We start from the raw sequence: 26,550 nt of genomic DNA on the forward strand, positions 1-26,550 counted from the left end.
AACTGATAATATGTCTAGCTCCATGTCAGATTACAAAATTAAATATAAAAAAACTGATGGAGCTACACTATTAACTGAATACTATCCCTTTAAGGTAAATGGTGCAGGGCTGCAATTCAATTGCAATCAGTACAGTCTCTCTGACTGAGTTTTGAAACACTCTGCTGACCTTATTAAACGGCACATAAAGGAAAAATATAAAATCCCATTTTTACTTTCTTTAATGAAAAAATAAATCTATCTCTAATATACTTTAATTAAAAAATATGTACCGTTTTTATAAGAAACCTGACTGTATGCAGTGAAATTCTCCCTTCATTTACTGCTGTGGATAGGAATTGTCAGACGGTCCCTAACTGCTCTGCAGGGAAACAATCATACTTATGAACAGCAGGGGGAGCCCCCGCCTTACTTCCCAGCCATGCAGAACTCAAGCAGCTTTGTTTGTTTCCCTGTAGAGCAGTCGGGGACTGTGTAGGGATTTGTATTGGATTTTATTTTTGCCTTTACATCCCCTTTACTGTTTCCAACTCCAGCTGCAGGGACAAAGATCATGGAGCCAGATTTAAACAGATAAACCGAGATTCTATTTGGAGGATTATTTTACTATTTTTAAACAATACAAAAACTATAAAATCCACATTAGATTACATGACAACACAGGACCCAGTGCAGTCTGTATATTGTGATTATTAATCAGTCTTGTTGTATCGGCTTCTGGCAGATATTATTTGACTTGTGCTGTTTTGATCATTTATGACGATCCCTAAGCAGCCCAGATCACACTGAGCATGTGCACAGTCTTGGTCTTGCAAAGATGTTTAACAAAGTTACAAGATGGTGACCCCCTGTGGCCAACTTTGAAAGCGTAAATCATTTGTTTGATTAGGCTTGTGGTGCAGTGAGTTTATGTTTAGTATACAAAATACACCATTTTTAGCCTTAATTCTATTTTAGACTTTACTTCCCCTTTAAGGTACCTCGATAATAAAAGTTGTCCAAAACAGGCAAAATGTTGGGATGACTGCCTGGGGGGATGACCTGCACCTCCACAGCTGCTGCACCTGCACCCTAATGTCACTAGAAATTATAAATTAACAGAAAGCCAATAGTAGCACTGAAGTTCTTACCGGTGGGAGAGAGGCTGGCAGCCCCTGAGGTTGGAATTGAGGTTGAGGTGGGAACTGAGGATTCTGGATAAAGAGAGGCAATTCTTGTTCCTGCTGAAGCTGGGGAGGAGCCAAATACGGATTAACCCGACTGCTTTGGATATTGTGGCGGTAGGGGTTATATCCTGCCTGGGAGGAGCTAGTGGGCGGAGCTGCATAGGCGCCAGGAGGAGGTCCCTGGTGTGAGGTTGGAAGAAACACACCAGTTGTAACCTGGGATACCGGAGCATTGCTTGTGACCGGAGGCTTTGCCGTTTTCGGTGGGATCAGATTTCGCCCAAACTCAGGTGAAGATATCGGCAGCATAGAGGAGGGCGGCTTGAAGAAAACTGAAGTACCAGGTGACGACGCTGCTGTGGTTAAAGGTGGCTGCACAATAGCGGCAAATGGATCTTGGCTACTGCCTGGGCCTGAAAAATAACTAAATGTTTGGGGTGGATTTGTAGCCGCGGACGTCTGTCCTAGAAAGCTGTCCTCTTCTCCCACCTCTGAGGCATCATCTGTAACCAATGACAGAACAGAATGTTGTCATATAGATCCGTTATACAACCAGTACGTTTTTGTGGTAAATAACCCAATGTTACTATAGGGTTACTATAGGCACCATCTCTCCCTACTATACCTGCTATCCCACAGTCACACTCCCTTCCCAGAGACTATTATCCACTGTTACTATAGACACCATCTCTCCCTACTATACCTGCTATCCCACAGTTACACTCCCTTCCCAGAGACTATTATCCACTGTTACTATAGACACCATCTCTCCCTACTATACCTGCTATCCCACAGTCACACTCCCTTCCCAGAGACTATTATCCCCTGTTACTATAGACACCATCTCTCCCTACTATACCTGCTATCCCACAGTCACACTCCCTTCCCAGAGACTATTATCCACTGTTACTATAGGCACCATCTCTCCCTACTATACCTGCTATCCCACAGTCACACTCCCTTCCCAGAGACTATTATCCACTGTTACTATAGACACCATCTCTCCCTACTATACCTGCTATCCCACAGTCACACTCCCTTCCCAGAGACTATTATCCCCTGTTACTATAGACACCATCTCTCCCTACTATACCTGCTATCCCACAGTCACACTCCCTTCCCAGAGACTATTATCCCACTGTTACTATAGGCACCATCTCTCCCTACTATACCTGCTATCCCACAGTCACACTCCCTTCCCAGAGACTATTATCCCACTGTTACTATAGACACCATCTCTCCCTACTATACCTGCTATCCCACAGTCACACTCCCTTCCCAGAGACTATTATCCACTGTTACTATAGGCACCATCTCTCCCTACTATACCTGCTATCCCACAGTCACACTCCCTTCCCAGAGACTATTATCCACTGTTACTATAGGCACCATCTCTCCCTACTATACCTGCTATCCCACAGTCACACTCCCTTCCCAGAGACTATTATCCCACTGTTACTATAGGCACCATCTCTCCCTACTATACCTGCTATCCCACAGTCACACTCCCTTCCCAGAGACTATTATCCCACTGTTACTATAGACACCATCTCTCCCTACTATACCTGCTATCCCACAGTCACACTCCCTTCCCAGAGACTATTATCCACTGTTACTATAGGCACCATCTCTCCCTACTATACCTGCTATCCCACAGTCACACTCCCTTCCCAGAGACTATTATCCCACTGTTACTATAGGCACCATCTCTCCCTACTATACCTGCTATCCCACAGTCACACTCCCTTCCCAGAGACTATTATCCCACTGTTACTATAGACACCATCTCTCCCTACTATACCTGCTATCCCACAGTTACACTCCCTTCCCAGAGACTATTATCCACTGTTACTATAGGCACCATCTCTCCCTACTATACCTGCTATCCCACAGTCACACTCCCTTCCCAGAGACTATTATCCACTGTTACTATAGGCACCATCTCTCCCTACTATACCTGCTATCCCACAGTCACACTCCCTTCCCAGAGACTATTATCCACTGTTACTATAGGCACCATCTCTCCCTACTATACCTGCTATCCCACAGTCACACTCCCTTCCCAGAGACTATTATCCCACTGTTACTATAGACACCATCTCTCCCTACTATACCTGCTATCCCACAGTCACACTCCCTTCCCAGAGACTATTATCCCACTGTTACTATAGACACCATCTCTCCCTACTATACCTGCTATCCCACAGTCACACTCCCTTCCCAGAGACTATTATCCACTGTTACTATAGGCACCATCTCTCCCTACTATACCTGCTATCCCACAGTCACACTCCCTTCCCAGAGACTATTATCCACTGTTACTATAGGCACCATCTCTCTCTACTATACCTGCTATCCCACAGTCACACTCCCTTCCCAGAGACTATTATCCACTGTTACTATAGACACCATCTCTCCCTACTATACCTGCTATCCCACAGTCATACTCCCTTCCCAGAGACTATTATCCACTGTTACTATAGGCACCATCTCTCCCTACTATACCTGCTATCCCACAGTCACACTCCCTTCCCAGAGACTATTATCCACTGTTACTATAGACACCATCTCTCCCTACTATACCTGCTATCCCACAGTCACACTCCCTTCCCAGAGACTATTATCCACTGTTACTATAGACACCATCTCTCCCTACTATACCTGCTATCCCACAGTCACACTCCCTTCCTAGAGACTATTATCCACTGTTACTATAGACACCATCTCTCCCTACTATACCTGCTATCCCACAGTCACACTCCCTTCCCAGAGACTATTATCCACTGTTACTATAGACACCATCTCTCCCTACTATACCTGCAGTTGTAACATCACAGTTAAATACAAGTAACATGCAGGATTGCCAGTACTACGGCAGAGAAGCTGCACACAAGGGAATAAAATAAAGAATCAATAACATTAGATCTGTAGCCGTCAGTGAAGGTGAGTAGAGCAGGAGGATTCTCAGTTTATGATACAACAGGATCCTGGAACTATTTATAACAACAAACAGTCAGATCCTCGTTCTGTGCTAATAAAGGATTAAAATGGAGGAAGAGGAGGAGTCTGATTGGCCGGAGAGGAATTCTGTGTAGAAGGGATTATGCTGTGGGGAATTTGTTGTGTTGAGCTCTTAGGGCACTGAACACTTTCCCCCAGTCACATGCAGATAAGAACATATAGAAGAGAATTTAAAATATCCAGAACAATAAACTACATTTCAGATAATATCCTCCAAGATGAATATTCTTTGGAGATATTTGGTTCAGTGAACCTCAGAAACCCACTTGTGGCCCCTCTCAGAGATGCCTGGGAGCTGTAGTTCCTGATAGAAATAGTTTAGTTGATCAGAACATAGAGGTGACTGGGGCACTGACAGGCCAAAGGGACGGAAAAACTGTCACAAGGTGGATACTGTCCCTTTAAGATGAGGACACCCGGGGAGCAACTACTGAGAGAGTGAAATAATGGGGGGGGACACAAATTGACAGGAATAGAGACAATATGACATGGGGGGATCTGGGGTAAGGAAGAAATACATTCATGGGAGAGGGGGGCGATTAGGGGCACAGTGACATATAAGGGGGTGTCAGGAGTAGGAGAGGGTCACACAGTGACATATAAGGGGGTGTCAGGGGCAGGAGAGGGGTCACAGTGACATATAAGGGGGTGTCAGGGGTAGGAGAGGGGTCACACAGTGACATATAAGGGGGTGTCAGGAGTAGGAGAGGGGTCACACAGTGACATATAAGGGGGTGTCAGGGGTAGGAGAGGGGTCACAGTGACATATAAGGGGGTGTCAGGGGTAGGAGAGGGGTCACACAGTGACATATAAGGGGGTGTCAGGGGTAGGAGAGGGGTCACACAGTGACATATAAGGGGGTGTCAGGGGCAGGAGAGGGGTCACACAGTGACAGGGGGAGCAGTAGGGTAACAAGGTGGGGGCGGGGGGCACATAGTGACAGTGAAGGAGTTGGATTGGGGGGGGGTGAGTGGTCTCAGTGGAACAGGGTTGGGGGAGACTCAGATTCTCTGCTGTCAATCACAGTTACACATTATTTATGACACTCCGGTAAAAACGTTCTTCACTGAGGGAATCACGGACGCGGGGCCCCTCCCTCACTTACTTACTTACTTACCAGCCGGAAGCATCGCGGGGCCCGGGCCGTGCTGACTCACGGGGATGAAGGGAAGGGAGAAGCTGATTTCGGAGGCGGAGAAGAGAAGGTTGTTGCCGGGCGGCCCGGACTGAGCCCCGTTCGGTACCTTCCCCGCCATGTCCGTCCCACAAGTTCCACGTCTCGCACCCGGGACACCAGGAACCGTTCCGTCACCAAGTCACTACGTCCAATCAACGTCTGCGGGCGGCGCGCAGCATCCAATGAGAGCTCGCCGAGCACAAGCGTTCCCAAGCAGTGGCTGGACACCAGAGTTCATACGTATGACGTCACACGCTAACCTCACCAATCCAAATGTCAGGCTTAGCTATGAGGGTGGTTCTGGAGGCTCCGCGTCGCGTTTACCAACCACAATATGGCTGCCAGCCTAGCGATTTCCGCCAGTCCTTACGTAAACGCCAGCCAAAACATGGGCCCTGTTTCCGGCAACCAGCGCGCGCCCGGTGCTTTCGACTCTACCCGTTGCGTAATGACGTCCTTTTCCCGCCATCACTGAGTTGGTTGAACGCGTTATTGGGGAGCTGCGCAATGGCCGGAGTAGAAGACTGGATTAGCGCTCCGCTCGCTGTGGTGCAGGGTTTATTCTGTGAGTGTGGGGAGTCCGGCCCCCGGGCCAACGGGGAAATCACTTGACACACGTGAGACTTGAGAGAACTGAGCCCCGTGTTTTATTACTTCCGCCTTATCATTTAGTCTGTTACACAATCTGGCTCAGTCTCAGCAACTTTTCAATTGGTCTTCGTTATTTATCTTTTATCCTTTTTTATAGTTATCTGCCTTTTTCTTCTTCTGACTCTTTTCAGCTTTCAATGGGGGTCACTGACCCCATCTAATAACAAATGCTCTGTAAGGCTACAAATGTATTGTTATTGTTACTTTTTATTCCTCATCTTTCTATTCAGGCCTCTCCTATTCATATTCCAGTCTCTTGTTCACATCAATGCATGGTTGCTAGGGGAATTTGGACCCTAGCAACCAGATGGCTGAAATTACAAACTGGAGAGCTGCTGAATAAAAAGCTAAATAAGTCAAAAACCACAAATAATAAAAAATGAAAACCAATTGCAAATTGTCTCAGAATATCCCTCTGTACATCATACTAACAGTTCATTTAAAGATGAACAACCCCTTTAAGGAAGACGGCCCTTCCAATAACTGGTAAAAAGGAATTCGGAGCGGCAGCGATTCAAATGGGGGACCAGCCCCTTGTGTGTTTATTTCGGGGACGTTCCCCCTTCGTCAGGTGATAGATTATAATTAGCTAACCCCACCCCCTCATAAATACAAAAGTGTCAGTTATCATCATGAACCAATCAGCGGACAGTGTCCAAAAGGTCTCATGTATAATGTCCATACAAGGAATTAAAGGATCAATAACCTCAAAAAAATGTTTTGAAAAATGTTATTTTTATACATTAAAAAAAAAAAATTCCAAGACAAATTAAACTTTCAAATCGCAGAGTCTTCATTAAGAAATAACTTGCGGAAACTCGGCTTGTGCTCCTCTTCAGAAAAGGTGACGATCCATCGTGCGGCGCTCGATTTCTTCTATAAGGAAGGCAGGGAGGAGAAATCGAGCGCCGCACGATGGATCGTCACCTTTTCTGAAGAGGAGCACAAGCCGAGTTTCCGCAAGTTATTTCTTAATGAAGACTCTGCGATTTGAAAGTTTAAAGGGATCCTGTCATGGGAAAACATGTTTTTTTCAAAACGCATCAGTTAATAGTGCTGCTCCAGCAGAATTCTGCACTGAAATCCATTTCTCAAAAGAGCAAACAGATTTTTTTATATTCAATTTTGAAATCTGACATGGGGCTAGACATATTGTCAATTTCCCAGCTGCCCCTGGTCATGTGACTTGTGCCTGCTCTTTAGGAGAGAAATGCTTTCTGGCAGGCTGCTGTTTTTCCTTCTCAATGTAACTGAATGTGTCTCAGTGGGACATGGGTTTTTACTATTGAGTGTTGTTCTTAGATCTACCAGGCAGCTGTTATCTTGTGTTAGGGAGCTGTTATCTGGTTACCTTCCCATTGTTCTTTTGTTTGGCTGCTGGGGGGGAAAGGGAGGGGGTGATATCAGTCCAACTTGCAGTACAGCAGTAAAGAGTGACTGAAGTTTATCAGAGCACAAGTCTTGGGGCAGCTGGGAAATTGACAATATGTCTAGCCCCATGACAGATTTCAAAATTGAATATAAAAAAATCTGTTTTCTCTTTTGAGAAATGGATTTCAGTGCAGAATTCTGCTGGAGCAGCACTATTAACTGATTCATTTTGAAAAAAACTTTTTTTCCCATGACAGTGTCCCTTTAAGTTGTCTTGGTTTTTTTTTTTTCGATGTATACTAATGAATTATTAAAACATTTTTTTTTTGATGTTTCTGGTCCTTTAAGGAAAAAAATATTCAGGAATTACAAATGAAAATCACTCTCCCTAATAATGGGACAAAGAAGGTTTTTTTTTACTAGGGATGCACGGAATTCACTATTATGGATTCGGCGGCGAACCCCCGAATTCTTTGCGAGAGATTCAGCCGAACGAAAATTCAAATCCTAATTTGCATATGAAAATTATGGCTGGGAACATTTTTTACTTCCTGGTTTTGTGACAAATAGTCATGTGAATTTCCCGTCCGACCCTAATTTACGTATACAAATTATTATTCGGTCTGGCTGGATTTGAATCCTGCTGAAAATGGCGAATCCTGAAATCCATTTCTCAAAAGAGCAAACAGATTTTTTTGTATTCGATTTTGAAATCTGACATGGGGCTAGACATATTGTCAGTTTCTCAGCTGCCCCTGGTCATGTGACTTGTGCCTGCACTTTAGGAGAGAAATGCTTTCTGGCAGGCTGCTGTTTTTCCTTCTCAATGTAACTGAATGTGTCTCAGTGGGACCTGGATTTTACTATTGAGTGTTGTTCTTAGATCTACCAGGCAGCTGTTATCTTGTGTTAGGGAGCTGTTATCTGGTTACCTTCCCATTGTTCTGTTGTTTGGCTGCTGGGGGGGGGGGGGAAGGGAGGGGGGGTGATATCACTCCAACTTGCAGCACAGCAGTAAAGAGTGATTGAAGTTTATCAGAGCACAAGTCACATGACTTGGGGCAGCTGGGAAATTGACAATATGTCTATCCCCATGTCTGATTTTAAAATTGAATATAAAAAAAAATCAGTTCTTTTTAGAAATGGATTTCAGTGCAGAATTCTGCTGGAGCAGCACGATTAACTGATTCATTTTGAAAAAATTTTTTTTTTCCCATGACAGTATCCCTTTAATGGTCTGTGTTTGTAAAGCCCATATCCAATCATTTTTGTTGTCCTCGTTTCCTATCGCTCATGTGCTGCTCCTAATTCCTTTTTACTAGTACATGCATGTGTATATTAAATGTCATTTATTTCTGCTGTGACTCCGTGCCGTGTATTCCAGCAGCTCAGAGACAGGCGAATGGAGACTGGGAGAAGAACGTTACCGACTACTTCCATGATAAACTACAGGGGAATCGCTCTGCCGCTTCTGTAAGTGTCATCTCTTCCCAAAGGAACGCCGGCCCTTTAATTGCTACTGTGCCCAATAGAGAGAGCAGCACGTTGTACAGCGCACAGGCTTCTGTATGATCATTTGGCTCTGCAGCCAATCCGGTGCTTGCTTTCAGTTCAGACTGATGTATTCAAACTGCTGATTGGTTGTCAGAGGAGGGAGGCTTGCGTTGAGCCTGCATGTGTTAGTGATGGGTGCAACTACTCCCTGCAGCCTGGTTGGGTTAATGGAATAAAACCAGTGCAATATCCTTATTCTACTGCACCCTGAGCCAGCGACCAATGGGATTAGTGGGAACCAATTGCTCCTTTTCACCTCTGTTTCCATTAACCCCTCCAGGTGCCGTGTCTCAATGACGTCCCCCTGCATTACCTGAAGCCAAACAGCCTGGTGAGGTTCCGCTGCATGGTGCAGGACATGTTCGACCCGGAGTTCTACATGGGGGTCTATGAAACCGTCGATACAAACACCAGCGCCAGAGTGAGTTCCCTCCTCTCTGCTGCAGCCATTGGTTTCAAGGGATACTGTCACTGTCTTTTTCAAAACACATCAGTTAATAGTGCTGCTCCAGCAGAATTCTGCACTGAAATCCATTTCTCAGCAAACAGGTTTTTTTATATTTAATTTTGAAATCTGGGGCTAGACATATTGTCAGTTTTCCAGCGGCCCCCAGTCATGTGATTGTGCTCTGATAAACTTCAGTTACTCTTTACTGCTGTACTGCAAGTCTGAATGATATCACCCCCCCATCCTAACAACAGAACAATGGGAAGGTAACCAGATAGCAGCTCTCTAACACAAGATAACAGCTGCCTGGTAGATCTAAGAACAGCACTCAATAGTAAAATCCAGGTCCCACTGAGACACATTCAGTTACATTGAGTAGGAGAAACAACAGCCTGCCAGAAAGCAGTTCCATCCTAAAGTGCTGGCTCTTTCTGAAAGCACATGACCAGGCAAAATGAGCTGAGATGCACCTACACACCAATATTACAACTAAATACACTTGTTGGTTCAGGAATGGCATTTTATATTGTACAGTGAATTATTTGCAGTGTAAATTAGAAATAAAAAATCAAGACAGAATCCTTTTAAAGAATTGTCACTGATAGGCTGTCTCTGCAGGTTCTGCATTTCGGGAAGTACAGGGATCTGGCCGAGAGCCTGGTGAGTCTCCTCTTTCTTTCCCCCCTAACAGTCATAATTTAGAGTGACGCTTCCCCTTTAATAATCCCTGCTTTCAGTTTTCTGCACATGATCTAATGTGGGTTTATGGCTATGGGCGGAGTCCTGTGTTGGAGGCGGGGCATGTGAGGGTTTGATTTACATTACTGCCCATTATTTCGACAGCCGCAGCAGGAGGTGGATCTGGACTCTCGTCGCAACGTAACCTGCGAGAGACAAACCTTCTACTGTGTCCCGGTGCCGGGGGAATCCCCGTGGGTGAAGGACATATCCTTTTCTTTAAAGGGGTGGTTCACTTTTAGTATTTTATAGAAGCGCCAATTCTAAGCAACTTTTCAATTGATCTTTGTTTTTTATAGTTTATTATTTGCCTTCTTCTTCTGAATCTTTCCATCTTTCAAATGGGGGTCACTGACCCCATCTAAAAAAACACAAATGCTTTGTAAGGCTACAAATGTAATGTTATTGTTACTTTTTATTACTCCTCTTTCTATTCAGGCCTCTCCTATTCATAGTCCAGTCTCTTATACAAATCAGTGCATGGTTGCTAGAGTATTTGGATCCTAGCAACCATATGGGTGAAATTACAAACTGGAGAGCTGCTGAATAAAAAGCTAAATAATCAAAAACCACAAATAATAAAAAATGAAAACCAATTGCAAATTGTCTCAGATTATCACCCTCTACATCATACTAACAGTTAACTCAAAGGTGATTAACCATATAACCAAGTGGTTTGATCCACGCCCTGCTAGCCAATCAGCCGGTCGTGCTTCAGCCTGTGATTGGTTTATCCTTAACATTGGATTCACGCCTACACCTGCTCCAGCCAGGCAAGGGCCTGCGCCTCCACCTCCTACACCCCCAGTCGGCAGAAGAGGAGCTACGAGGAAGATGAGGACGTCGGCCCATGTAAGGAACATCCCACATTAGTGCGGCAGCAATTGGTACGGCTCACACGGGGGTATTTATCTATCTGTCGTCCCCACGCAGGTGACACTCGCACTTCCCATGGACTAGGGGAACCAAAACGATTGGAGACTGAAGCTGCGGGACTTCAGCAGAACCAACCTTCCAGCTGCTCTTCTGCCCCCGACCTGAACTTCCCTCTACCCGGCGAGAAAGGACCTGCCTGTCTCATAAAGGTACCGGTTTTTAGCTCCACCCCCTGGGCACTTCCTCCTCCTTTTCCTCTTCCTTCTCCTCATAGGCACAATGTGTAATGGTCCGGCATGTGCTGAAACCCTTTAATGATCTGTTTAGCCTTTATCCAACAAGCAGAAGTGAGACGCAGGGAACTTTGAAGTACTGAACCCCACTTCTGTCTGTGAGCTTCCTTACCACAAGGTGTCGCCAGAGGGGGAGTGATCTCTATCAGACAATTGTTTGGGTTCATCTCCCCTTCTCTTCCCATCTCCGGCAGGTGTATGAGGGTTGGGACAGCTTCAAGGTGAACGATATTATAGAGGTGTATGGAATCTTATCAGTGGACCCTGCTCTGAGTGCGGTGAATGAGGACAGGTAAGAGGTACCCAGTGTACCCCCCCAACATCAACCTCCAGACATTAAAGGGGTTGTTCACCTTCCAACACTTTTTTCAGTTCAGTTGGTTTCAGACAGTTCACCAGAAATAAAGACTCTTTAAAATGACCTTCTATTTGTTACAGTTTTACTAATATTGAAGTGTAAAGTGTCATTTTTCACCTTCTAAAGCAGCTCTGGGAGGGGGGGGGGTCGTTGACCCTGTAAACTGATCTAAATCAATACATTTAGTTGATACATTTCTTGTCTTTGTCATTAAAGGAAAACTATACCCCCAAAATGAATACTTAAGCAACAGTTTATATCATATTAAGTGGCATATTAAAGAATCTTACCAAACTGGAATATATATTTAAGTAAATCTTGCCCTTTTACATCTCTTGCCTTGAACACCCATTTCATGATGGTCTGTGTGCTGCCTCAGAGATCACCTGACCAGAAATACTGCAGCTCTAACTGTAACAGGAAGTGATCACCTGACCAGAAATACTGCAGCTCTAACTGTAACAGGAAGAGATCAACTGACCAGAAATACTGCAGCTCTAACTGTAACAGGAAGAGATCACCTGACCAGAAATACTACAGCTCTAACTGTAACAGGAAGAGATCACCTGACCAGAAATACTGCAGCTCTAACTGTAACAGGAAGAGATCACCTGACCAGAAATACTGCAGCTCTAACTGTAACAGGAAGAGATCACCTGACCAGAAATACTGCAGCTCTAACTGTAACAGGAAGAGATCACCTGACCAGAAATACTGCAGCTCTAACTGTAACAGGAAGTAGTGTGGGAAGCAAAAGACAGAACTGTCTGTTAATTGGCTTATGTGACCTAACAAGTTTGGTTTGTTTGTTTGAGCCTGGCAGCTCAGTAATTTAGGAACATACTCTTGAACTGTTATAAATTTGCAACATTTAGTTGATCCATTTCTCAGCAGCACCTCTGGAGTATTAGTAACTATTGTATCAAGTCTAACAGCTGCCTGTAATGAAACCCAGAGATTCTGCTCAGCAAGGACAAAGCTAAGAAATGGATCAACTAAATGTATTAATTTAGATCAGTTTGCAGGGTCGGCGCCCCCCCCCTCCCAGAGCTGCTTTAGAAGGTGAAAAATGACACTTTACAATTCAAAAACGGTGACACCGAAAATAGAACGTAATTGGAAAATGTCGTTTTTTCTGGCGATCTATCGGAAGACTAGTTGTTGAACAACACATTTAAAGGCAGCTGTTAGACTTGATACAATAGTTACTAATACTCCAGAGATGCTGCTGAGAAATGGATCAACTAAATGTTGCAAATTTGTAACAGAATCTGCACCTGAATAACTGAGCTGCCAGAGACGGGAACATTTAATTTTAAACTTACATTGTGGGATAAATGGTAAAAAATGGAAATTGAAAAAAGTCTTTATTTCTGGAGCTGTCTGGTGAACAACCCCTTTAATGGGGTCATTGTCTATGGGTGTGTCTCTGATTTAACACCTTCATTTCATTAACACCCTATTTCTGTGAATATTTTACATTGGTGGGAGCTGCCATGTTTGCTCTTTCTAATGGAACTGCTTTCTAGCAGATGAGTTTTCATGGTTTTTATAAGTAGTTTTCTGCATGTGTTTAGTATGAATTGGGTATTTTTATTCGTAACCCTCGGTGCTTATCCCAATAGAGATGCAGTGTCTGCCCTGCTGGACCCGTCTGATAACATGGAAACCCTGGAGGAACAACGTGCTCACTGCCCTCCCGCCTCCCTGGTGCCCAGAATTCACTCCGTTGTTACATGGAAACTGCAACACAATAACCCCCTGCTGCCCGGCACCCTCCAAGGCACAGAGGAGAGCAAGCTGTGTAAGTGCTACTTCTAGTCTGTAATGAGAGCAGCAGTGCACATCAGACCAATAACCAGTTGCTTTTATTTCCCCCAAGTTGTCTCCAACCTCCTGTGTGAAGTGTCAGCTGTGAGGGCCGAGCTCCTGGGCTTCCTGTCACATGCGCTGCTTGGGGACAGTCTCGCTGCCGAGTATCTCATTATTCATCTCATCTCTACAGTGTGAGTGTCATCTCCCTGCAGGTCTCGGTAATGATGAATAAAGCTCCTTCCATTCCTCTCTACTCCCCTCATGTGACTGAGGAGGTTGTTAAATGTCGCCACAGGGGGAGGCAGCTCGGATAATTACTAGATTTGACTCCAAACTGTCACGTCTGACAGTTTACTAACATTGGAGATAAATATCTGCAAATGTTGCCCATAGCAACCAATCAGATCTTTGCTTTTGTTTTCTGTTTAAATCTAACTGCTGATTGGTTCTCCACAAATATCTGCAGATAAACTGCCACGTTTATCCCAAATTGTTCACTTCTGGTTTGTAACAGATATGCTCGGAGGGACGTGCTTCCCCTGGGAAAGTTCACGTTGAACCTCAGTGGCTGCCCCAGGAACGGTATCTTTTCAGAACTTCTGTACCGAATCCTCCAGCAGATTGTCCCTGCGGTAAGCGCCAAACCATGAGATAGGCCTGTGCCTTGTTTTCATATCCTGCATAAACATCACTGGCTGTTCCCCTTTCATATCCTGCATAAACATCACTGGCTGTTCCCCTTTCATATCCTGCATAAACATCACTGGCTGTTCCCCTTTCATATCCTGCATATACATCACTGGCTGTTCCCCTTTCATATCCTGCATATACATCACTGGCTGTTCCCCTTTCATATCCTGCATATACATCACTGGCTGTTCCCCTTTCATATCCTGCATATATATCATTGTCCCTTTCCTGCAGGCTCACTACCTCCCAATGACCATAGAGAACATGAACAAGCTGCGCTTCATCCCACACAAGGATTACAATGCCAATCGTCTCAGGAGTGGTCTCTTGCAGTTATCGGCTCACACGTCTCTGCTGCTGGACGAGACTCTGCTGGAGCAGGGACAGCTAGACACTGCAGGTGGGAATTGGGATCTGGTTCTGCTATAGCCCCGAGTGTATTTACACTATAGAGAACACTTGCCCTTTAATTCAGGGCTACACAATGGGGCAGCTCATTCCACCCAGGGGGCATCACGGCTCATTCCATCTTCTCTTCGCAGGGGTGCACAATGTGACCGCACTGGGAAACCTGATCACTTGGCAAAAGGTGGATTATGACTTCAGTTACCATCGGATGGAATTCCCCTGCAACATTAATGTCCTTGTCACATCCGAGGGGCGCTCTCTACTCCCAGTAAGTAGCTGGGGAGATGCCTGTCCCTAATTAGGCTGAAAGTTATAGTTCTTGACTACACGAGCCACAGTCACTTGATCCTAATACACTATCATCCCGAAAATGTTCTCTATATTCATGGTGTTATAAAAGTATATTTATTATCTCATCATATTAAAATACATGACATGGAGCCCACATTTAGTGTATCCTATGATATAATAAATATACTTTTATAACCGCATGAATATAGAGAATTGGTTTTTATTGGATCACAGTGTTACCTCTGTTTAGTCACTACAGGTCTCGATCAGGCTTCATTTTTTATACTTAATGCAGACAATACATTTTTTGTGACTCAATCCTAATAGTCCAATCATAAGACAGTGCGGCGGCAACAAAAGTAATAATGGTATTGGCTGCGTCTGATTTTGATTGGTCTGCAGAGAGAGAGGGATATTATATAACACAGTGATATCCTATATCCCCAGTCAGACTGCCGAGTCCACTTACAGCCGCAGATGACGCCTCCGAATCTGGAGCAGTACATGGGGGCTCTTCTCAGCGCTTCTCTACCCTCCCTGCTCAACAAATTCCGCAGCTACATCGGCCTCCTGAGACTCCTGGATTACAGCATCTCTGATGAGATCACAAAGGTAACAATGAGCGAGTCGAGGAGTCGCTAAGCAGTCTCTGGTGAAAAGCGCACTCTGATGTGGCGCCTTCCTATACGTTCAATTTTCCGCCATTTTGACCCGTCTCTTTCTCTCTAGGCTGTTGAAGATGATTTTGTGGAAATGCGTAAGAATGACCCGCAGAGCATTAGTGCTGATGACTTGCACCGGCTGCTGGTTGTTTCCAGGTATTGAAAGAGGGAACCGTTCCCTCCATAATCTCCTTGTACAGGAACATCTTATATAAACCTGCTGATGGGGGTTACACACCTGAGTCAGGACAAAGCTGGTCAGGTGATAACTGGGCTCAGATCCCATGGTGGAATGGATCTGCTGCCAGAAGGAAAGCTATTAAAGTTAACCTTAGAAATAAGTGTAAAATTAATGAGGGGACTATTCTAAGCACTTTTGCACCGTACATTCATTATTTAATTTTTTTTAGATTCCAAGATATTAAAGGATACATGTGCTGTTAATATGAATGAATTGTGTTACAACAGCGCCACCTGCTGGTCAGTTTCCCACCAGTCTGACCAGCAAGTAGTCAAGGAAGTCAAAGAAAGAGACTGATGTTCTTCTGCTTAGGAATACAATTAGAAACCTTTCTCACATTTTTCATACATATATATGAGCCGGGTTCTGCAGGACGTCAGGGGTAACAGATTCTTCTTTCCTTCCAGGTTGTTGTCACTGAGCTCAGGTCAGACGACTCTCTCCAGGGAAATGTGGCTCAGGGCAAAGCAGCTGGAACAGCAGAGGAAAAGCCGATTCCGAGAGCAGAAACACGTGAATGGGAATGAACTTTAGGGGTTTCACTCCTCCACACGGTGCTGTGCCTGGATAAAGGGGACCTTGTCTGCTTCTTTGTTTTCAGCCTGATACCTGCATGTGGCACCCTGTTCTGCTCAGATCTTCCCTGTGCTCTGCCCATGACTTACTCAAGGACTTTTTTTTACGAAACCGGTTTTGTAAATTTTGTAATTCCAACAAGCGTAACGGAAATTTGATATTAAATTGTTAACAGCTAATAAATTAACTTTCTTCACTGTTCTATCTTTTTTTTATGGAACCTCATATGTTCCTGCTGAATTGTGCTTTGTACAGGGAATACCTATGCTGTCATAGTTTTATGGGATCTCTCTGTACAGACTATGAGCAAACTTAGGGGCTGTTCCTGCTGAATTGTGCTTTGTACAGGGAATACCTATGCTGTCATAGTTTTATGGGATCTCTCTGTACAGACTATGAGCAAACTTAGGGGCTGTTCCTGCTGAATTGTGCTTTGTACAGGGAATACCTATGCTGTCATAGTTTTATGGGATCTCTCTGTACAGACTATGAGCAAACTTAGGGGCTGTTCCTGCTGAATTGTGCTTTGTACAGGGAATACCTATGCTGTCATAGTTTTATGGGATCTCTCTGTACAGACTATGAGCAAACTTAGGGGCTGTTCCTGCTGAATTGTGCTTTGTACAGGGAATACCTATGCTGTCATAGTTTTATGGGATCTCTCTGTACAGACTAAGAGCAAACTTATGGGACTGTTCCTGCTGAATTGTGCTTAGTACAGGGAATACCTATGCTGTCATAGTTTTATGGGATCTCTCTGTACAGACTATGAGCAAACTTAGGGGCTGTTCCTGCTGAATTGTGCTTTGTACAGGGAATACCTATGCTGTCATAGTTTTATGGGATCTCTCTGTACAGACTAAGAGCAAACTTAGGGGACTGTTCCTGCTGAATTGTGCTTAGTACAGGGAATACCTATGCTGTCATAGTTTTACGGGATCTCTCTGTACAGACTAAGAGCAAACTTAGGGGACTGTTCCTGCTGAATTGTGCTTAGTACAGGGAATACCTATGCTGTCATAGTTTTACGGGATCTCTCTGTACAGACTAAGAGCAAACTTAGGGCACTGTTCCTGCTGAATTGTGCTTAGTACAGGGAATACCTATGCTGCCATAGTTTTATGGGATCTCTCGGTACAGACTATGAGCAAACTTAGGGGACTGTTCCTGCTGAATTGTGCTTAGTACAGGGAATACCTATGCTGCCATAGTTTTATGGGATCTCTCGGTACAGACTATGAGCAAACTTAGGGGACTGTTCCTGCTGAATTGTGCTTAGTACAGGGAATACCTATGCTGCTATAGTTTTATGGGATCTCTCTGTACAGACTATGAGCAAACTTAGGGACTGTTCCTGCTGAATTGTGCTTAGTACAGGGAATACCTATGCTGCCATAGTTTTATGGAATCTCTATGTACAGACTATGAGCAAACTTAGGGACTGTTCCTGCTGAATTGTGCTTAGTACAGGGAATACCTATGCTGCCATAGTTTTATGGAATCTCTATGTACAGACTATGAGCAAACTTAGGGACTGTTCCTGCTGAATTGTGCTTAGTACAGGGAATACCTATGCTGCCATAGTTTTATGGAATCTCTATGTACAGACTATGAGCAAACTTAGGGACTGTTCCTGCTGAATTGTGCTTAGTACAGGGAATACCTATGCTGCCATAGTTTTATTCCTGCTCCTTGAAAGCCAATCCTTTAACAGCTTGATAGATGCTGCAGTTCTTGTCTAATGACAATAAAGGGTTAACATATGTCCTTACCATTTTATTTTCATTAGACTAAACGAATTCTAGCTCAGAAGCAAAATGCAAACCATGTGAGATGTAACTTAAATTTACTTTTTAATATATGGGTAAAGTCTGTTTAATTGCTGGTGCTACATGTGCTGGGAAATACCACAATATCCTCCAGGGACACTGAATACCTTCCTTATCTTCCTTTATATTAAACTGTTAATTTGCACAGTCAGGGCAGGAGTAATGATCACAGACAGGCTGTGGAATAAACACAAAATGACTTGTAATTGATAGAGGCCCAATGTCCATTACGTTTGTCTCCCAGTTTATTCCACTGGAGCAAACAAGTCGTTACTGGTCAGTTAACATGTAAGTCTTTCTCTGAACCCAAATGGAGATCCGTGTTATGATCATTCTTTGTATGTTCTATCCCCCATAGTTAAACAGAGTCCCTATTACTGAATTCATTTCTGAGTTCATCTTGCTAGCTACCCGAGACATAAGCACATACAGGATTTAATTACTTATATTCCTGCGCCATAATAAGTTTATTATAAGACTTGGCAGCAGCAGCCTGGCATTGAGTGCTACTCTCTGGTTTCCTTCTTTCCATCTTCAATCCGGTTGTATTTCTGGTTTGAATGTGATTATTGCTGCGGCCTTTGAATTGTCTCTGCACTGTCCTGTCTAACTGTCCAATTCTCTCTGTAGTGATAAAACCTCCAGAATCAAATTGGGTGGAGTCTTGAGATATGGAGACAGGACTAAGCCATGAGCAAAGGACTTGCAGGAAAGTCTAAAGCAGCTGTTGCTAAAATGTTGGGTGGGCAGACTTTGATATAATAATCTCTTCTAGATACCCCTGAAAGGCAAATACAAGCTTAAAGGGAAGTAAAATCTGAAACAATAAGGCTAGAAATGCTGTCTTTTGTATAATAAACAAACTTACTGCACCACAAGTCTAATCAAACAAATGATTTATGCTTTCAAAGTTGGCCACAGGGGGTCACCATCTTGTAACTTTGTTATACATCTTTGCAAGACCAAGACTGTGCACATGCTCAGTGTGATCTGGGCTGCTTAGGGATCGTCATAAATGATCAAAACAGCACAAGTCAAATAATATCTGCCAGAAGCCGATACAACAAGACTGATTAATAATCAGAATATACAGACTGCACTGGGTCCTGTGTTGTCATGTAATCTAATGTGGATTTTATAGTTTTTGTATTGTTTAATACAAACTTTCTCCAACTCTGCAAAACCAGTGGCTGCAGCAAAATAATCCTCCAAATAGAATCCCAGTTTATCTGTTTAAATCTGGCTCCATGATCTTTGTCCCTGCAGCTGGAGTTGGAAACAGTAAAGGGGATGTAAAGGCAAAAATAAAATCCAATACAAATCTCTACACAGTCGCCGACTGCTCTACAGGGAAACAAACAAAGCTGCTTGAGTTCTGCATGGCTGGGAAGTAAGGCGGGGGCTCCCCCTGCTGTACATAAGTATGATTGTTTCCCTGCAGAGCAGTTAGGGACCGTCTGACAATTCCTATCCACAGCAGTAAATGAAGGGAGAATTTCACTACATCCAGTCAGGTTTCTTATAAAAACAGTACATATTTTTAATTAAAGTATATTGGAGATAGGTTTCTTTTTCATTAAAAAGTATTTTTTTGCCTTCACATGCCCTTTAAGTTGGCTGCCAATTTGGAGGTGGAAGCCTATTGGCCCATGTCTCGCACTTACCAGCAGGCCCTGCTTGACCAATATCTGGCAAAATAGGCCACAGATCTGTGGGGAAGATTTAAAATTCCCTCCATTGATGACCAATTTTGTTCTCTTTAAAGGGGAGCTATCGCGAGAATGAAAATGTAATATAAGCTTCATCATACTGGAATAAGAAACTTTCTAAATACAATCAATTAAAAATTCTGCATTGTTTCTGAAATAATCAAGTTTATCTTCAATATTCCTCCCTTAGCATTTGTTTCTCTTCATTCTGTCTTCATGCAGCAGTTGGGTGTCAGATATTCACTGACATTTAGATCCAATATATCTTATAGGGGGGCTCCTTTCCTAGCAGATGTATTAGAGCTCACTCAAATAACTGATTCCAGTACAAACAAAATCTAACAAAATAACTGACTGGCACAAATCCTGCATGTAGAGAGACATGATGTCTGGTGAGTTTAATAGAGTGACCTCTAATACATCTTCTAGGTTCAGATTTTGTATTTGATTGCATTTAGCAAACAACTTCTTTCAGTGAGATGAAGTTTATATTAAATCTTCAATTTCACAATAGTTCCCATTCAAGGACTGTAACTTATTTTTAGGGATAATAAGACGTATAGAAAACACAACTTTCTGTTTTCAAAGCCCCCTATAGTTGTCCTTGGTTCTTCACCACAAACTGTCGATGGATGACAGTCGTCTGTAGCCCCCATCCAAAAACACACAATATCTAATCTCTGCAAGTCCCTGGAGGCGGAGTTACCCTTGACGCCAGATTTACAATGGACTTTTGGGATTATATGGAAAGATTCAGAGGCACAGACACCATTTTTGACTTTTTTTTATTTTTTTTATTAAAATAAGGTCCTTTTTCTTACAACATAGAGAGTCACATTCATGAACAAACACTAAAAACTATGGATGCACCGAATCCATTATTTGACATTCGACCGAATCCTTCGTGAAAGATTTGGCCGAATACTGAACCGAATCTGAATCCTAATTTGCATATGCAAATAAAGGGCAGGAAAGAAAAAAAAAAGATTTTTTTCTAACTTAACTTGTTTTGTGATGACTTCCCTTCCCGCCCCTAATTTACATATGCGGATTCGGTTCAGCCAGGCACAAGGAATCTGCTGGATCCCGTACCCAAGCCTGGATTCGGGGCATCCCTACTAAAAACAGGAGTCAGTGGTGTCGGAAGGGGCCTGAAACTGAAGGAACCGTTGTTAATAAAGGTCCGACTGGAACGAGACAGGACGGATACGCACGTAGCACTTCACGACGGGCACGAGAGTATTAAAGGGTAAATACTGCTAACGTACAGCGTGTTTATAGCGGAGTCCAGAGTGATGCCAGGATCCGCCTACCCACTAACTCTACAGTCCTCTACGTGGCTCTTATTATGTTGAAGCTACGGAACGTCAGCGTTTCTAGCGGTTTATATACCAGTGTACAGCGACGTGACAATAAATCCCTTATATACATGGACTCTACTTTACTACAACACAGATTACAAACAGGGCCCAGGTTTAGCTCTGTCACACATATACACAACTATCCAGCTCATTATAATCATACAACACATGACTGGCCCTATATAACAGAGAACAGCAATGCCAAGGCCGTGCCACCCCAGCTGAACTACTACAACTCCCAGCAACCTACACCAGCCCCCCGGGAGATGTGTTTTTCGGCAACAGTACAAGGCACGCGGCTTCCCAGTGTCGAGGACTCGATACAGCAGAAACCCTTGAGCTCCACAGAACCTTTGTAAACCTCTGGCGCCTACATTTTTTTTAATCAGTTAAAAATATAAAAGGAAACTAAACCAAAGAAAAAGTGCGGAGATCAGTTTAAGGCAACTCAAGAAAAAGCGACGCGACTGTCTCGTACCGCCGGCCGCCTGCCCCTTTCCTCTGTCGACGTATATAAAAAACAAATCTATAAGATAAATAGCGCTAACAACTCAATTCCACCGCTGGTCTCTTTAAAGGAGAGCTATCATGAAAATGAAAATTTAATATAAGATTCCTCATACTGAAATGATAAACAATTAAATATTCTGTATTGTTTCTGAAATAATCAAGTTTATATTCACTATTCCTCTCTCAGCATCTGTTTCTCTTCATTCTGTCTTCATGCAGCAGTTGGGTGTCAGATATTCACTGACAGTTAGATCCAATATATCTTATAGGGGGGCTCCTTTCCTAGCAGATGTATTAGAGCTCACTCAAATAACTGATTCCACTACAAACAAAATAACTGCCTTTTGCACAAATCCGGCATGTAGAGAGACATGATGTCTGGTGAGTTTAATAGAGTGACCTCTAATACATCTTCTAGGCAAAAGGAGCCCCCCTATAAGATATATTGGATCTAACTGTCAGTGAATATCTGACACCCAACTGCTGCATGAAGACAGAATGAAGAGAAACAGATGCTGAGAGAGGAATAGTGAACAGAAATTTGATTATTTCAGAAACGCTACAGAAATGTCAATTGATTGTATTTAGAAAGTTTCATATTTCAGTATGCCGAAGCCAATATTAAATTTTCCTTTTCGCGACCGTTTTTTTAAAATAAAATAAACCGCAGTCAGGAACGTCAGCGGGCGTCTTTAAAGGTTAAAAACAGTCTCTGCCGTAACCAGCGCGCCTTATTGCCAAGGGATTGCCGCGTTCCTGCGGGCCGGTTCTGGTAATGCTTAAAGTACTGTAAACATATTGGTGTGTGTTGATCCGGTTCTGGAAGGCAGTGTGTTTAACCCCTATCACTGCTACAGCAGCAGGAAGAAGGTTTCTTTTAAGGACAGGATTTTGGGGAGTCGTTCAGATCTGTATAATACGTGTCTGACACTGGGTGAACAGCTCTTTAAAGTCATTTCGAGGGGGTTCGGGCGCTGTATTTGGTTCTGGGCTCTTCTGAACTTTCGCAACAGCGAAATTAATACCCTGAGCCAGGCCGGCTTGCGTTATATTGGCCACCTGAGCCACAGAACTTCGGATCTTGGCGAAAGGGGAGACAGCTCGGCTATTGTTACTGTCCGCTGGGGAAGGAGCGGAAGTCGCAGACGCAGGACTTGCTCGGCCCGATTTGGAAAGCTGAGGAGGCTCCACAGGCAAAAACTGAGAACTTGTGTTGTTATGAGACACATCGAGTTGGGAGGGTCGGGGGATCAGTTCTGTGTCTGATCCCAGCGGCGCTGGAATTTTTGGGGAATTATTGCTCGATACTTCTTGGTCTAACTGGGGTTCCTTATTGAGCGACTCATTCAGGTCGCCTTTGGTTTGAGCATCGTGAACAAACTGATGGCAATACACATCTATGGGGGTCCCAAAGTCAACAAGAACATCAGCTTGCGGGGGGGTGTCCTGCTCTTCACATTCAGTAACGTGGATTTCTGTGGAATGATGGGGATTAAAATCAGCGCTGCTGACAGAGTGGGAACGGCTTCCTAGACGTGGAACCGAAGCAATGATTCCACAGCTGGGGAGGACATAGTCAGTCGGGCCAATATTCTCCAGAGCTCCGGCTAATTGGCCGTCCTCTTCATCAGACTTGGGGAGGAAGTCGTCCGAATGGAAAGAGTCGCTGTCCGATGAAATATCCAAGTCTGATTCAATACGGCCCTTGATGTCTGAGCCGGGGTTGTCCAGGCTACTGTCAGACTTCCACACATTGACCTGCAGGTTTGGGGTGAGGATTCCCTTCCCGTCGGGCTTGTTGAAGGCCCCCAGTTTGCGTAGGCTTCCGATGTTGCTCTGTTTGACTTTCTGGTTCAGAGAGGAGAACTTGCTCATCAGGAAGTTTTTACTCTGCGCCAGGCCCATGCTGTTCAGCCCAAGTCTCTGACTTCTGGAGCGAATGCCTATAATCTCCTCGTGGGGTTTGCTGCTCTTCCTACAACAATGCCAAGACTATATTATTAGTACCTGAAATCAATCAACCCCTCCCAAATCAATATGAAATGATTATCCTACTGGAGCCGGTAATTACAGGCAACAGAACATGGTCTTTCACCCTGAGACTATTGTAAGGAGGCAAAGAGAATGAATGATCCTCTCACCTTTCCAGCTTCTTCTCAATGACGGGGACGTCCAGCTCCAGCGCCTGTTTGGTAAGTCGCAGCATTTCCGCTATGCACAGCAGCGTATCTGTAATACAAACAAACAGGTTACTGACAGCAAGTCCAGTTCATTTGACTTATTTCTATAGATATACCATGGCCTGGATGAATGAGAATCTTCACAAACATACAAGTTACTGACATTTATACCACTTTCCTCCCCTTCCAAACACAGCGTCTAACAGCAATAGAGGGAAACTGCCATCTCAATTCCAAATCTAGAAAGTTAAAGGAGAACTAAACCCTAAATATAAATATGGCTAAAAATGCCATATTTTATATAGTGAACTTATTGCAGGAGGCTAAAGTTTCAGCTTGTCAATAGCAGCAATGATCCAGGACTTCAAACTTGTCACAGGGGGTCACCATCTTGGAAAGTGTCTGTGACACTCACATGCTCAGTGGGCTCTGATTGGCTGTTGAGAAGCTAAGCTTAGGGCTCGTCACTAATTATCCAGCAGAAAATGAGCTTCCCTGGCTGTAATATAAGCTGATGCTACAGGTTTGCTAATTATTCAATTCTGATGCTAATTGCACTGGTTTCTGTGCTGCCATGTAGTAATTATGTGTATTAATTACTAATCAGCCTTATATTGTGACATTTCTATTCTATGTGTACTGTATATTGTGAGTGGGTCCCTAAGCTCAGTAAGTGACAGCAGCACAGAGCATGTGCAGTGAATCAGCAGAAAAGAAGATGGGGAGCTACTGGGGCATCTTTGAAGACACAGATCTTTACTGCTAAAGGGCTGTGGTTGCCTTGGGCTGGTACAGAAACACAAAACATCATGTATAAAATTTCAAGCTACTTCTTTAGTTAGGCTTTAGTTCTCCTTTAAGTGTGTGGTGCAACAACTCCCTGCTACATGCAGCGGTAGAACGCTCAGTGACCCCTATGGGGTGGTTTTGATTGCAGCGTATTTCAGCTGGGGAGAATAGGAATAGCTGAATATCACAATTACAGCTCAAAAACCCTCTAGTGCCGGAACGACTACTATTGGCCGTTGGCTCAGTCCAGCGGTTCCAGTTTAAACAAATAGGAGGTGGCAGAGGTGCTGTAGGATGTTTCTGTGGCTGAATTACAGACAGATAAACAGTCCTATGTCACATGGGATAGTTAAGTATTTTGTGGTTACAACTGCTGCAGTGACTGCGGATACTAGACTGGCCCTTTATGCCGCAGCGTGAAACATTTCCTTACCTTTCCCGTCTTCATCGGGATTTCGTGGGACGGCTCTCAGCGTGTGGAAGTAGCCGCTGTTCCCTTTGTATTTGTAGTGTAACCTCATGCAGGAGAACTTTGGCTTCCCGAAAAACGTGGGTTCAGGGCCTAAGTAAAATGAAGCAAAAAATAAATAAATAGATTAAATATGAGATCTGAGATCTGCTTCCTTTTACCAACGGCAAAATGTTTCAGGGGACATTAAAAGGGAATGTATACCTGACACATAGTTTAATATAATATCATTTAATTTTTTTTTGGATTTCATGATATTAGCCATTGTATCTGCTCAGTTCTATCCCTCGATGTGACAGCAGTGAAAAAATCTGAGCTACTAAGTGCCAGAAGATGCTTCCTACTTCAGTAAAATTCGTTTTTGTAGTTTGGGAATCTCTGCAAAATGTTACCAGCACTCCACTCCCCCTGGGACATTTGCCCAACTAGTTATTACAGTTCACAGCAGATAGTTTTGATAGGCTGACGTTTCAGCTGACATGGGGCTAGACATATTGTCAATTTCCCAGCTGCCCCGAGTCATGTGACTTGTGCTCTGATAAACTTCAGTCACTCTTTACTGCTGTACTGCAAGTTGGAGTGATATCACCCCTCCCTTTTACCCCCAGCAGCCTAACAACAGAACAATGGTAAGGTAACCAGATAACAGCTCCCTAACACAAGATAACAGCTGCCTGGTAGATCCAAGAACAACACTCAATAGTAAAAACCCATGTCCCACTGAGACACATTCAGTTACATTGAGAAGGAAGAACAGCAGCCTGCCAGAAAGCATTTCTCTCCTAAAGCGCAGGCACAAGTCACATGACCAGGGGCAGCTGGGAAATTGACAATATGTCTAGCCCCATGTCAGATTTCAAAATTGAATATAAAAAAATCTGTTTGCTCTTTTGAGAAATGGATTTCAGTGCAGAATTCTGCTGGAGCAGCACTATTAACTGATGTGTTTTGAAAAAAACATGTTTTCCGATGACAGTATCCCTTTAAACACAGCTGTCATTTCTATCCCCAGTGCCCAGTCTATTTCTGTTATTTACAGATTAGACCAAGAGAAGACGGCACACGGCAGCACTCACCAATTTCTATTCTCTCCAGGTCCTCCAAGCTCAGCCTCTGGTATTGATTCACTTTATCAATTTCCTCGTCATAGCTGAATGGGAAGAGACGTTAATTGCCATTAATACAACGCACCAATCAATCTTTTAATACAAAGAAAACAGGTTCACACAGTTATAGGGGAAATATCGTGAAAATTAAAATTTAACAATAGCTTCCTCGTATTGAATTAAGAAACTTTCTAAATACAATCAATTAAAAATGGTGCATTGTTTCTGAAATAATCAAGTTTATAGTCACTAGCCAATAT

At 43.7% G+C, this 26,550-nt stretch overlaps 3 protein-coding genes across 7 annotated transcripts in view; 1 reads left to right on the plus strand and 2 right to left on the minus strand.

Annotated features, from left to right (window-relative positions):
* The window catches only part of sec23ip.L (SEC23 interacting protein L homeolog), a 30,342-nt gene extending 24,750 nt beyond the window's left edge, over positions 1-5,592 (minus strand). Inside the window, exons 1-2 of one of the 2 annotated variants that reach the window (XM_041568537.1) lie at positions 5,306-5,592; positions 1,131-1,669 (exon numbers count right to left, since the gene is read on the minus strand). In XM_041568537.1, coding sequence (XP_041424471.1) covers positions 1,131-1,669; positions 5,306-5,444 — 678 coding nt within the window. In that variant the 5' untranslated portion in view covers positions 5,445-5,592. 2 annotated transcript variants of the gene reach the window in all.
* A 124-nt stretch (positions 5,593-5,716) lies between these two features.
* Positions 5,717-16,534, plus strand: mcmbp.L (minichromosome maintenance complex binding protein L homeolog). 4 transcript variants are annotated; one of them, XM_018224320.2, is made up of 16 exons: positions 5,731-5,930; positions 8,772-8,860; positions 9,222-9,362; positions 10,008-10,049; positions 10,233-10,334; positions 10,880-10,979; positions 11,061-11,212; positions 11,491-11,588; positions 13,280-13,458; positions 13,537-13,660; positions 13,984-14,101; positions 14,394-14,559; positions 14,702-14,835; positions 15,306-15,470; positions 15,588-15,676; positions 16,169-16,533. In XM_018224320.2, exons 1-16 carry the CDS (start codon positions 5,873-5,875, stop codon positions 16,293-16,295), a joined length of 1,884 nt encoding a protein of 627 aa, XP_018079809.2. In that variant the 5' UTR covers positions 5,731-5,872; the 3' UTR covers positions 16,296-16,533.
* Positions 16,535-22,586: 6,052 nt separating this feature from the next.
* inpp5f.L (inositol polyphosphate-5-phosphatase F L homeolog) overlaps positions 22,587-26,550 on the minus strand; it is an 82,941-nt gene continuing 78,977 nt past the window's right edge. Inside the window, exons 17-20 of the mRNA XM_018225000.2 lie at positions 26,261-26,334; positions 25,149-25,277; positions 23,888-23,975; positions 22,587-23,721 (exon numbers count right to left, since the gene is read on the minus strand). Coding sequence (XP_018080489.1) covers positions 22,650-23,721; positions 23,888-23,975; positions 25,149-25,277; positions 26,261-26,334 — 1,363 coding nt within the window. The 3' untranslated portion in view covers positions 22,587-22,649. The remainder of the gene's footprint in view (positions 23,722-23,887; positions 23,976-25,148; positions 25,278-26,260; positions 26,335-26,550) is intronic.

The sequence above is a fragment of the Xenopus laevis genome, chromosome 7L (assembly GCF_017654675.1).
Source record: "Xenopus laevis strain J_2021 chromosome 7L, Xenopus_laevis_v10.1, whole genome shotgun sequence".
NCBI lineage: Eukaryota > Metazoa > Chordata > Amphibia > Anura > Pipidae > Xenopus > Xenopus laevis.